We start from the raw sequence: 12,980 nt of genomic DNA, 5'->3' as shown, positions 1-12,980 counted from the left end.
GAAAGAGGTGAAATTTACTGTGGTGTATTCATACATGTACATACCATAATTTGGTCATTTTCATTCTGCAGTTCCTCCCTTTTCCTGTCCCTCCCCCTCAACCTCTTTCCTCTACTCCACTGATTGATTGCCTTTCTATTTTCATGTCCTCCTCCCTGCTGCCAGTTTTTTTTTTTTTTTTTTTTGGATTGAACCCAGTGCCCCATATGTGCTAGGTGAGCACTGTACCACTGAGCCACAACCCCAGCCCCCACCCCTGGCCAGTTTTTAAGGTAAATTTAAGTTACTGATTTGAGACACATCTACTTTTCTAATAAAGGCATTTCAAGTTATGACTTTCCCTCTAGGTCTTGCGTTAGCTACATCCCATGCTTAGTTTTTGTTTTTCTTCAGTTGAAAATATTTTATAATTTTCCCTTTTTTTTTTCTTCATCCCCTGTATTATTTAGAAGTATATTATTTAATCTTCAAATATTTGGGAATTTAAATTCTTTTCCTTTAGCTGTTGATTTCTAATTTAATTCTGTTCTCTATGTGGTCAGAGAATGTACTTCCTGCGATTTCAATGCTTCTCAATGCAATAAGACTCGCCTTGTTGTCTTGCATATGATCAATTTTTCCTGGAAAGAGATCCATACATACCTGAAAAGAACATGTGCTCTGCTATTGTTGGGTAGAATGTTAAAGAAATATGTTAGATCAGGTAGGTTGATAGTGGTTTCAGGTCTTCTATATTTTTGTTGATTTTCTAATTGTTCTACTAATTTTGAGAATGGAATATTGAAAGCTCCAACTAATATTGTTCAGTTTTCAATTTTTCCTTTTGATTCTGCCCGATTTGCTTTGTGTATCTGGGGAAGATATTCTAGAAGGTATGTAGACACTTTTTTAAAAACAAGGGCTCAGACACGGTTTACTTCTTTCTTACATAGTAAGTGGGCAGAGGAGTCCATTTGAGGGCTATGATCTCATACTAGGATCAGGAGCCTTCTGTCTTGTGGTGTCACTATCCTCAGAGGTGCCATTCAAACACATGGTCCAAGATGTTTCCTCACATGTCACATTCAAGTAAAAGGGGCCTGGGGAGATCTGCCCCTTCCCAGACCACTTGGTCACATGGCCATATCTAGCAGCAAAAGAGATTGGGGAATATAGTTTTGTCTGAAAGAAGGGACAAGGAACAAGCTCTGTTCATCTTTGGGAAACTCTGGGTAAACTGGAGACTGAGAGGATGGCAAGGGACATAGTGTAAGTGTGTCGTGGCGAATGGGAATCAAGGAATACCAATAAGCTCTATATCTGACAAAAGACAGATCTAACCAAGATCTGAGCCAGGCTTCCCATACCTTGAGTGGCCAGACCGTGAATCTCCATGTAATACTGATAGGTTCAGTTCCTCTTTCTTATTTCTGCTTCTCTTATATGCTTTCTTTTTTCAACTGCCTGCCTTTATCAATTTGCCTATTGTACATTTATAATTTTTATATCTTTCCCTCTTTCATTGTTACAAAATGTCCTTTTTCTCTTGAAAAATTTTTTCTTTGTCTTAAAAAGTCTATTTTGTCAGATATTGGTATGGCCACTCTTGCTGCCTTATGGTTATTATTATTATGGCATATCTTTTTCTTTCCTTTTCTTTCAACTTTTATGTGTATTTGAATCTAAAGTGTAACTTATAAATAGTGTAGACTTTGTCCTTGTTTTTTAATCTAGTCTGACAATCTCTGCTTTTTGAATGAAGCATTTAATCCATTCATATTTAATATAATTATTGATATGCTTGGATTTATCTCTAGCATTCTGTAGTTTTGTATATGGTACATGCATTTTTTTCCTTTGTTTCTCCTTTGCCACCTTTTTGGTTGATAGTGTTTTTTTTAATAGTGCATCATTTTAATGTCCTTCCCTTTTTAAAAATCTTATTTCTTGAGTTAATTTTTTAGTTTTTCCATTAGGGATTTAAAATGTGCATATTAACTCAGCATAAATACTTCAAATTAATGCTGAATATTTTCTAAGGCTGCTGTAACAAAGTACCACACACTGAAAACATCCGATTTATTCCCTGACTATTCTGAGAGTACCACTGTTACTCCTGGCTGTAAGGTTTGACTGCATACCTCTCCAAGTGGAGTGAGCCCCCCACCAGCAGCAAAGCTGTTGATTCTCACAGTTCGCCCAGCTCTGGCAGAACTACCATGCTGTAAGATCTGTGGAAGAAGAGGGTGTTGGGAGCAGCACCAGGAGAAATTGCCAGACTCCCACTGTTCTTACCCAGAGCTCAGTGTTTTCTCACGAATAATTTCTACCAGTTTGTTGTATACTGTTGGTCAATTTTCAGAGCACTAACATTGTTGTTTTGACAAATTTTTAGTGTTGTCTTTACTTTGAGAAGAGAATTTATTGAGCTCCTCAGTCTGCCATGTTGAATACCAAACACCTATTTAACCTTTTTAATTGAGATATAATTCTCATACCCCAAACTTCACTTACTAAAGTATATAACTTGTCTGGGCACAGTGGCACACATCTGTAATCCCAGCTACTGGGAAGGGTGAGGCAGGAGATTTGTGATTTCCAGACCATCCTGGGCAACTTAATGAGAACCTGTCTCAAAATAAAAAAGGGATGGGGATATAGCTCAGTGGTAAACATCCCTGAGTTCAATCCCAAGCCAAATCCACCCCCTGCCCTCACCAAAAAAAAACCAACCAACCAACCAAACAAACAAAAAACCCATAGTGGTTGAAAGCAATTAGTAATATGGTTGGAGTAATATCTACCATATTTGTTACACTTCTATTTGTTGCCCTTGGACTTTGTCCCTATTTTTGTCTTCTACTCTTTTTCTGCCATTGGTGGACCTAACTGAGCATTTCATATGATTCTATTTTTCTCCTTTCTTAGCATATCAGTTATATTTCTATTTTTACTTTTATTTGGTGGTTGCCCTAGAGTTTACAATATGCATTTGTATTTAATCCCAGTTCATCTTCACATTACTTTACAGGTAATGCAAGTACCAGTTCCTCCTTTCTGCCCCTTGTACCATTGCTGTCATTCATCATCTTTAATAACAGTTTCCTTTAGTTTTGTGGACATATTTATAATGGCTACTTTGCAGTCCTTGTCTGTTAAATCCAAATCTGCTTGCTCTTATAGGCAATTTCTATTATCTGATTTCTCACCTACATACAGGTCATACTTTTCTGTTTCTTTGTATGTCTTGTAATATTTTTGTTGGAATTTGATAAATATGGTTAACAACTCTGTTTTTTTTTCCTTCTATTGCTAATAAACTGGGTTTGTTATTTCCCTTTTATTTTAAATGACCTGGGGGATTATTTCTATGACATCTACCTGCCCCCCAACCCCAACACGCACACAGTTGCTCCTCAGGGGCTGTGGCCTGACCCTTCCCACAGTCTACTGGGGTGCCAGATAGTTCAGGCAGGACTCACTTTGTCTCCTTCCTGAACCATCCAGCTGTTGAGCTGCACTAATTGCTCCTGACTGCCCTACTGTTTTTCACATTGCCACGGGGCATAACTTGCTTCTGAAACTAATACATTATCAAAGGAGTTTTAGGCTCCTTTGAAAGGATAGTTACCAAGCTCAATCTTTGAGACTTGTACTGATCCATGGGGACTCATCTTGGCTGTCTTCTCTAGGTTCTCTACAGATCTCCCTAGCCTACAGTTTAGTCCGTATCTACAGTGAATCTATCAATTTCTCCCTAATTCTTGTTCACTACAACCTCCACTATTTGTGAAGTGACCTTAGGTTCAAACTTCTCTACACTCTATTGTAAATGAAGTCAGGTTCTTTAGGAAGAAATGTTCATGGCCTGCTGTTACCTCTGAGCCTTTGCTCTGGAGCTTGGGTGAGGACCAAGATCCCGTTTCTCTCCGAGCAATGCCTCTGCCTAAGGGAGCTGAGTGCTCGGTGGGTGGGAAGTAACAGACTTAAGTTTCCTGGCTTGGCCTTTCCCAGGCACTACTTTACAAGCCTGTCTTTGCTCACCTCACTTCCTATGACCAACCCTTTCCCCCTATGTTTTCTACCCTCCCTTCTCTCACTTTCATGAGTTTTTTAATAAAAGCTTCCTACTCCCACTAGGGGCTCCAGCCTTCACAATGACTGTCATCCTGGACTCAGGCCATTCAGCCCAGAATCCTGTTTTCAGCAGACCAAGGAAGGGTATGCTATGAACAGGAAACTGGTTTCCTGGATTATAACCTGAAGGTTTGATACAACCCAGTTCTTCTTAGTTGTTGTTGTTGTTTTTTTTTCCTGGTCACAAGCAGCATTGACCAAATTGTCTTCAAATTCATTGAGGTTTCTTGATAATACCAATCTTAGGAAAGGAGTTTCAGAAGTTTGCTATTGATGACATAAACTAGAATTTATTTTCCAATAACTTTACTATAAAGTTTCAAAATGTGTCCACTTATCATAATATTTAAGATCTGGCAAATAATTTGTTTTCCTTTTCTGTACCAAGCATGATATTATAGCACTTGCTCACGTTTGTTTGCCTTCTGGTCTTCACTTCTTCAGGCTGAACTGTCTCAGGATGTTTAAACTGTTCTTATGGACAGTATCCTTTTCCTTTAAGTACCTTCCATCCTCTTCTGAGCATTTTCTATTCCTCTGTGTGTGCTTGAAATCCAGTGCCTTAATTTCCCACAGTGGGCCAACGTGCTAAGAGGGACTTATGATAGGTTTTTATTTTTTCCCCTTTATACTATGTCCACCACATTTTGGGTCCAAAAGCATAGTGGCTGCCTGTTTAGTGGAAAAACTACATGTATTCCTTGTGGTAAACTGTTCCAAATTCTTTAGTTGTGTAATTCCTGGCTTACTTTATTTCTCTGTACACTTACACTAACTGATAAGATCACCCTGGGATGCACAGCCCCAGAAGTACGTGGCACACACACCATTTTTGTCCTGTTCTCTCTCATTCAAGAGATGCAGTAGAGTTGACATGGGTTGCTTTCTTTTCCTGTCAACTACATCCTGACTTCCCTATGGTGAGCCCCCACTGGGTCCTGTACTTTTGTGAAGATGACTCAAGTTTCAGGAGTGGTGTGGCTCAGGTGAGGCCACTCAGAGCACTCCACTCCCCGGGCACAATGAGCGAGTGGGAGATGGAAGCAGAACTCAAAACAGGCAATGAGATTCTGAGAAAGAGGTTGGAAGGCAGAGTCAGAGAATGAAGCCAAACACTTTTGAGGGTCATCTTTGGCACCACTTGGGGAGACATTGCTAAGGATGAAGCCAAAATGTAGGAAAGCGAAACAGCAGTGATGCCTGCTTGTGCACCTGGATATATCATTTGACTTTATTTGGGAAGCACGTTTCATTCTCTATCCAGCTGGTTTGAGTTTGTGTTTTGTCATGGCCTCAGAAAGAATTGTAATGCATGTATCAAAACACAATGGTTAGAGAGTGATTTTTATTGTGGGGAGATAACCTGACTCAGTTCCAATTTATTTAGAAAAAGACACTAGAAATTTGACATTTTATTATTTGTAGCATCCTGGGTCCCACTAAACTACAGTCTATGGGGCCACTGCCTGAATCTAATTTCAATGCTGCTGTATTTCTAGGGCCTGCCATGGTGCCCACGAATTTCCTTAATAAATGAATGGGAGTGTCATGGTATGGAGGTGGGGGGTGTATAATCTACATCAAAACCATATATTCACTTTTCCATATTATAAATGAAGATGAGACTAAATCAATCACAGATCTGAATAGCCCTGCACTTTTTCTTTCCTAAGGTGTGTATCTGCATTCTTATTCTTTGATCTCTGTTCCACACTTAGAATGTTGTCTACCTTTTGGAAAGTAAACCTTTGATACAAATCATGTGTTCAATCTTTCCAAAGTCCCATATGACACTACCAAATTCCCCTTGGCTATGTCTGTTTCTCAGAGAATCCAGATAGTTAGGCATGACTCCCCCTGAAGGTCAGAGGCTGCCTATCCTCTACTGTCTGCTCTTTGTTTAGGTGTTTGGCAATTCTCTTCATTACATATATATCACTATATTTATGGGGCTGGGGCTATTGCTCAGTTGGTAGAGTGCTTGTCTTGCATGCACAAGAGCCTAGGTTCAATCCCCAGCACCAAAAACAAAAAACAACAACAAAAAAACCACTATGTTTTCCAGTATAGAAAGGAAACTTGCCAAAAAATTTTTTTAAAGATAGAGAGAAGAGAGAGAGAGTTTTTAATATTTATTTTTCAGTTTTCGGTGGACACAACATCTTTATTTTTTTATTTTTTATGTGGTGCTGAGGATCGAACCCAGCGCCCAGAGCATGCCAGGCGAGCACGTTACCACTTGAGCCACATCCCCAGCCCAACTTGCCAACTTTTAAATCCCCAAGACTACTTAGAATATTCTCAGGAGGAAAAGTTATATTTACATTCACTACTCCACCCCCCGCAATTTTTTCTTTAATGTTTTAAAATGTGAAGCGGGACTATTTATAACGCATTAACAAAACTCCTTTATATCCATATCTTTATTTGAACAATTTTCTATAATAGCTAGGAGAATACAGCATTAATGACACACATATACTAAGCACAACATTAGACAACTACATATTTAGAGCATAAATCTCATTCTGACATTGTTTTGGTTTTCATTTAGCTCTAGGTGATAATCTAGTGAAAACCCATGTTTCAAAGGCTTTTGTTGATATGAGATGAATTATTAAGTTATTCTAAAAAAGTTCATGTGAGATATGCTGAAATGGGTTTAGTTTAAAATTATAGTTAGTTGGTAATGACTTTCACCTCTTGGTACTTCTGCTTTCTTTTTAATGAATGAATATTTCGTCTAAGAACTTTTCATTGATTAACTGTATTATGTTTTCCTATGCAGATCAAAGAATTACTTCTCCAGATCCACTAGGAAAAAATTTGAAAAACTTCATTTCATAGTAAATTAATAAATAAAATACAATATATTAGGTGTCATGAGCTCGTTTCTGTGCAACACTGTTAGAGCAATTTAAAATTTTCAAGAACATAAAATAGTCAATGATCCTCCAGCATCCCACAAAAATACATAGTTAGGAATCATAAATTACAATGTACACATTGACATTTAGAGAAAAAAAATCACCATTTGTTAGGAAAAAAATGGCTCATGTGACTTAGGTTAAAATGTAGGCCAGCAATAAGACATCTGAAAATATTGACTGAAAAATGCATAAAAATGTCCTGACTTACCAGGCATTTAATTATATACATCAGTTTCAACTTCAATTTTTCTCTTTCAATATTTCAAGCAATATTAAATACTAAGGAAATGTTAGTCATTTTCAGACATTTTATAATCTAGTAATACTCATTAAGTTAAGCTAATGAACATTTTTTAGCTAAACCAAATTAAAAATTAAAAAATGTATAAAATGCATTTTTGAAGATATTTTACATAGTAATTTTCCATTCTTGATCTATTGAGAAATCCACCGCAATTCCAGGTTAATTTGTTTAAAACTTAAGGGTAATACAATGGATTAGAACTGATAGCACTACCTTCCTGTTTTTATTCAACCTTCTATATTTAAAGAATGTCCATTAAAATTTTTAAGAGTTGTACCTTTTACTTTTATTAAGAAAGGGTTAGTGGAAAAAGACATTCACAAATTACCAAGACTAACTTTTCTTCCGCATGATCATTGGCCTTCCTGGGACAGAGAATCTCACTGACTCAGGAACATTCTCTAAGCTGACATTTCACTGGCTCTGAGATTGTTGCTGCTCCACAGTTCTAATCCCTGTTGGGAAATGGTAGAAAGGAAAGGGAGAAGAAAGTAACAGGAGGCGGCAGGTCATGCAGGAAGGGGAGAAAGGAATTAGTGATTGGGGGTCACACCCAGTCAAAACCCTCACAAAACCTTGAGAAACAGGGCAAGGTATCCTCTCCAGGCAAGATATCCCTTACAGAGGACAAGTTCTGGTGAACTTAAGGCAGCTCTAGAAGGGAAGGGAGCAAGGGTTAAGGCGGCCTCACAGCCCGGCCGAGGAACACTTTACAATGCATTTATCCATGAACAGAGGCTACAGCAATCCAGGAGCCTAACGCGCATGCAACACAGCATAGCTCCTACCCCAAAGTGAACATCTGCAGCATGCACACACCAGTGTCAAGTACACATTGACTTGTATATGGCCTGCCTGGGGGACAGCCTTCAGAAGGTACCCAGTGTCCTGGGCAATTCTGTGCAGAGGTCCTGACTTAGGGATGGTGGCCTGGGGCTGCAGGTTTCTGCAAGTGGCACAGATCACCTGGTGGCTCTAACAGAGACTCTGAGGGGCATGTGGAGAGTGACCTGCCTCTCTCCATTGGAGGCTTTCACTGCTTCCTGTCATTTTGGTTCAGACAGCCCACTACTAACTAATGCCTACACTCAGAGTACTGTATCCTTTCAGGGAGCAGTGGGTCACGGCAAAAGTCCAACCTAGTTATAGAAGGTAACTATACCCCCACAACAAACAAACAAACAAACACTCCTGGCACTGGGTGCTTGGTCTCATTAGAACAAATAATCTGGCACTTATTACTTGTTCATCCCCATATGCCCAATTGCTAACTCTGATAAAGAGTACCTCTTGTTGGCACAGGGCCCACCCCACAGCACCAGGAGGGACAGGACAGAACCTCATGACTTTAAAGTTTCTTGTCCTGCATCTGCCATACACCACTCCTCTGTATGAGCCAGGAGAACTGCTGGAGGGCAGTGTGACCCCAAGCAAAGCACGGACCTTGCCGCTATCTCAAGCTATCACCAGCAAAGGACTGTAGGAGCTGCTCTATCTCCTGATCGCGTTGCTGTGAGGAAGAATGAGGTAACACAGAGGAAAAGCATGGGCGTAAAGCACACCCAGACAGGTACTGCTTCGGCACTGCTTTTGCCAGGACCATGTAGCATCACATGCTATGTTTGCTTTCTGTTTTATCCTAAGCAGTCAACTTAGATCCTTGGCTATGCCACTTGAGGAACTCTGTGAACTGTGACTCAGGATATGCGTGTGTGTGTGTGTGTGTGTGTGTGTGTGTGTGTGAGAGAGAGAGAGAGAGAGAGAGAGAGAGAGAGAGAGAGAGAGAGAAACAGGAGGGAGAGAGAAACAGGAGGGAGAGAGAAATCATGAGGACTTCTTGTGATGGTGACAGGTCCTATTTTCCTGGAGTTACCAGGGAGTTAATTTCTCACAGTAATCACTACACTGAAATTTAAATGAAGTATTTTCATAGCTTTTTCCACTACATTATTAAGGACTTGATTTATATTACATAATTATGAAAAAAGAGCCAACTCTCAACTATCCATTGAAATGAAAGATAATAAAACAAATCATCCAAACTGAAACTGATCCCCAATCTTCCAGTGGTTGGGTCTGGGATACACTTTTTGTACTTTTGTGCCTGAGGAAAGCAGTGTCAGGTATGTAGGGAATTTTTAAAACCTCTAAAAGAACCATGATGTTATACTTGGTGGATTTTATGCCATATTCATCTTTCCTCCTCTAAGGCAGATGGAATCCTTAACCTAAGAAAAACCACAGGAAGGGAACTGCTTCTACTTTTTTCTTTGCATTACAAGGATGTGAGTTGAGCTTGGACCTAATGGGAGAGGGGTGATGACTATTGGAAAGAGGAGATTGTTGTGGCTTCCAAGGTCTCTTCCTTTGCATTCCTACTGTGTCACAGAGGAACTACGAAAAGAATGTATTGCAGAGAAGTGAGAACAACAAAATCTGTGCAAAGATTGATGCAAAGATAAGTCACAAGGAAGATCAAGTAGGGCAAATGGAAACAGACTCCACATGTCTACCTTCAGTGCACAGGCAGCCTGCTAGTCAGCAGCTGATGGGATGTATGACTAAGCAGAGGAAAGGGAAGAGTAAAGAGAACAGACAAAAAGCTGGGTGTGTGTATATGAAGGTGAATGAAAAGGTGTGGGAAGAGGGAGAGCGAGCAGTTCTCAAACTGGCTAATGGGTACCCATGGTCAGCAGAATCTTGGTGCATCCTCAACAAAGTAGTACAGAGAGTCATTTCTAGCTCTTGAGGTTCCCTGGTTGTAAGATATTCTTGTTATACTAAAAATCTTCAGGCTATCAAGAAAAGTTAATCCTGATCCCTATTTGGGGTTCTGGGGAGGCCTTGGAGAGAATGAAAGCCCTGGAATAGAAGAAACTTTGTGCCACCATCACTGGAATAGGAGAAACTACATGGGATGGCGGTGGAAGCTCTGGTCTAATGTGGAACAGTGGCCACAGCACTTGACAGCAGAAAACCAGAGGACAGGAGGGAAAGTCTCAGACCACAGATGCTTTAGGACATGAAATGCCAGGAGTAAGGAAAAAGGAAGCAATGAAAGTGGGAGCTACCATGTGATCTTGAATACAGGATAAAGTGTGGTGTACATGGGTCATGCCACATAGGATCAAGCTGGGAGAGGACCCGGGAGGACTGCCAGGGCTAAGGTGGACAGCCTGTACCATGATTGTACTTTCTTGGCAACTCCCCTGCCCATGTCACACCTGTGCTGTTAGACTCTGACACATTTAGCACTAGCTAAATGTCTAGAAGAGTTAATTGTTTATTGAAACCACATTGACAATCAGGAAAACAGAATATGATTAGATTAGAATTGGGAGGTTCATGTTGAAAATAAATGTTTTAAAACTGAATAAAGCAGTACATGATGTAATAAAATTTAAATTACTTTCAAATAAAACAATAGGGCTTTCTAAAGCATGGGCCTTTTGAAATGCACATGTGCATAAATCATGTACATTTAAGAAAGGTTACAGCTACATAAACTTGTGAGTTTGCATTTTATTAATCCTAAGGAAATGACAGGCACTACACACTGGTCTTTCCAAGAGAGGATGGACTAAATTGTGGCTTTTTTTCTCTAGGATCTAAGTGCTGAAAGGAGAGAATTTTAGATATGGAAGAGATCTTAAGAATCAGCTGTCCAACCCTTCTATTTTATAAACAAGGAAATTGAGGCTCAAATAAGTTAATAGATGATATCTTTTAATACAATCTTTATCACTGATTTGAAACTGTTTGACTTCCATAAATAATATTGCACATATTTTTAATAAGATATGTCATTTTTATAGACCATCTAACAGTTAAATTACATAAATCTATGATTATAATTATAATTAAGAACCAGAATTTCTGATGAAAGCCAGTAATTTACTTTTGTACAACCTGAAGGATTTATTTTACTAATATTTCTAGAAAAAGTGGAGAATTGTTTAATTAGAATTTCAGATTAAAAACCTATAGAATTTGAGTCTTACTGAACCAAATTCTCTATAAAATTCCACAATCTTCATATATTTTTTATATAAGTCTCCTTAAGGTATTTCTAATATGATGCTTTTTAAAGTATCTAGTGGTATCTGAGAACATTTATAGAAGTTGCAAAGTCTAAAAAACCTGAATCATAATATTTATTATATATCTTCTTTTGCATAATTTATAGGCTAATCAAAGTTTCAAGACCCGAATCATGAAAATTCTGACAATCCTTTCTACATAGTGATTGAGATTGATTCTTAGTGAATTAAGAAGAAAGAAAACCTGTCAAAGTTGAAAATATATACTACAGGAATCAGATCTGGGAACTAAAATAAAGTCACTTCACAAAACACTGTACCCTGATGTAATATCCACCCAGAGAAAATTAATGAGCATGTCAATGTAATACATCCTGAATAAACAGTGACATCAACAATAGACAATTTGTCTATTCCTACCCCTAAATGTCAAGCATTTTGTCATATTACATGATTTTCCAGTGTCTGCTACTTGTGCAGGTGACTCTGTAGATATTTGCATATAATCCAGTTAAAACTGATCTGATTGAATTGTAAACAGAGTTGATAAAATAGAAGCTTATTGTTGTAGTGCCTAATAAGAGTATCATCTACATTTTAAGGAGATATTATGTAGCAGCAATTTAAAATGCTCAGTAAGCTACAGTACAGATGAACATCTATGTTATATAGCAAACCAACATTCTTTTAGTAGCTCTATATCATAGTGACGCAAATAAGGAATTTACTTGACCAACTACTTTACATATTGCCAGTTTATTTGATCCAGTTTGATAATATCAACATAACTGATTCCTAAACTGATATGTATTCAATGGTGATTTTTCTTTCAATTCTGTTTAGCACAGAGATCATTCTTTGTTGTTGTCTTCCTAACAACAGCCTATGCATATGGAATTTATGTTTTCTATACCACTAAATGCAGTGCTAAGGATTTAAAATAAATGTTGACACATTTGCCTTCCTTTCTTTTCTTTCTTCCTTCCATCATCCAGTGGCATGTAAACTCAGGATACCAGCTGAGCAGAATGAGTGTTGCTTTAAAGGTAACATGGCACAAAGGAGCCTATCTTTCTTCCAAGATGATGAAAGCCTCTAGGGAGATTTCCAGTTAATACCTTCTTGTTTGAGAGATAATCAGTACTTTCTCTTTAAAAATGTATTTTTCAGTAGCTTACTGGAAATAATGGTTCTTATCCAGACAAGGAGTATACTGTCATTGTTTGCCTGGACATCACTTTCAGACCCGTGAAATGAATCCCAGGCCCAGGCTAGCTGGAATCTGGATGGTTTCTAGTGCGAGGGAGGATGGGTTAAAAGGAAAGGTGACAGGAAAGATGTGTTTAGCATCCATGAGCAGCTGAGGCGAGTCTTTCCTATCTCGTAAACGCATCTGAGAAGATTAAGAAAAAAAAGATGAACAGGGCATCAGAATCTGTAAGATAGTTTTTTTTCTGCCAAAATTTCTACCCCCAAAATCCTCAATTAATGAAGAATGTTTGTTTTAAAATCACTTCATTGACTCAATAAACTGTTATCAAAATAGTTAAAAAGTTATTTTAAAATAAGATAATATAATAAAAGATAAAA

The 12,980-nt window shown here is 38.4% G+C and overlaps 1 protein-coding gene across 1 annotated transcript in view; it reads right to left on the bottom strand.

The window, feature by feature from the left end:
• Positions 1 to 6,521: 6,521 nt before the first annotated feature.
• Myo5a (myosin VA) overlaps positions 6,522 to 12,980 on the bottom strand; it is a 163,636-nt gene continuing 157,177 nt past the window's right edge. The window contains exon 42 of the mRNA XM_048793247.1: positions 6,522 to 12,783. Coding sequence (XP_048649204.1) covers positions 12,631 to 12,783 — 153 coding nt within the window. The 3' untranslated portion in view covers positions 6,522 to 12,630. The remainder of the gene's footprint in view (positions 12,784 to 12,980) is intronic.

The sequence above is a fragment of the Marmota marmota genome, unplaced genomic scaffold (assembly GCF_001458135.2).
Source record: "Marmota marmota marmota unplaced genomic scaffold, marMar, whole genome shotgun sequence".
Taxonomy (NCBI): Eukaryota; Metazoa; Chordata; class Mammalia; order Rodentia; family Sciuridae; genus Marmota; species Marmota marmota.
Note: the sequence above shows the minus strand (reverse complement) of the source record. Positions and strands in the feature narration are given on the sequence as shown.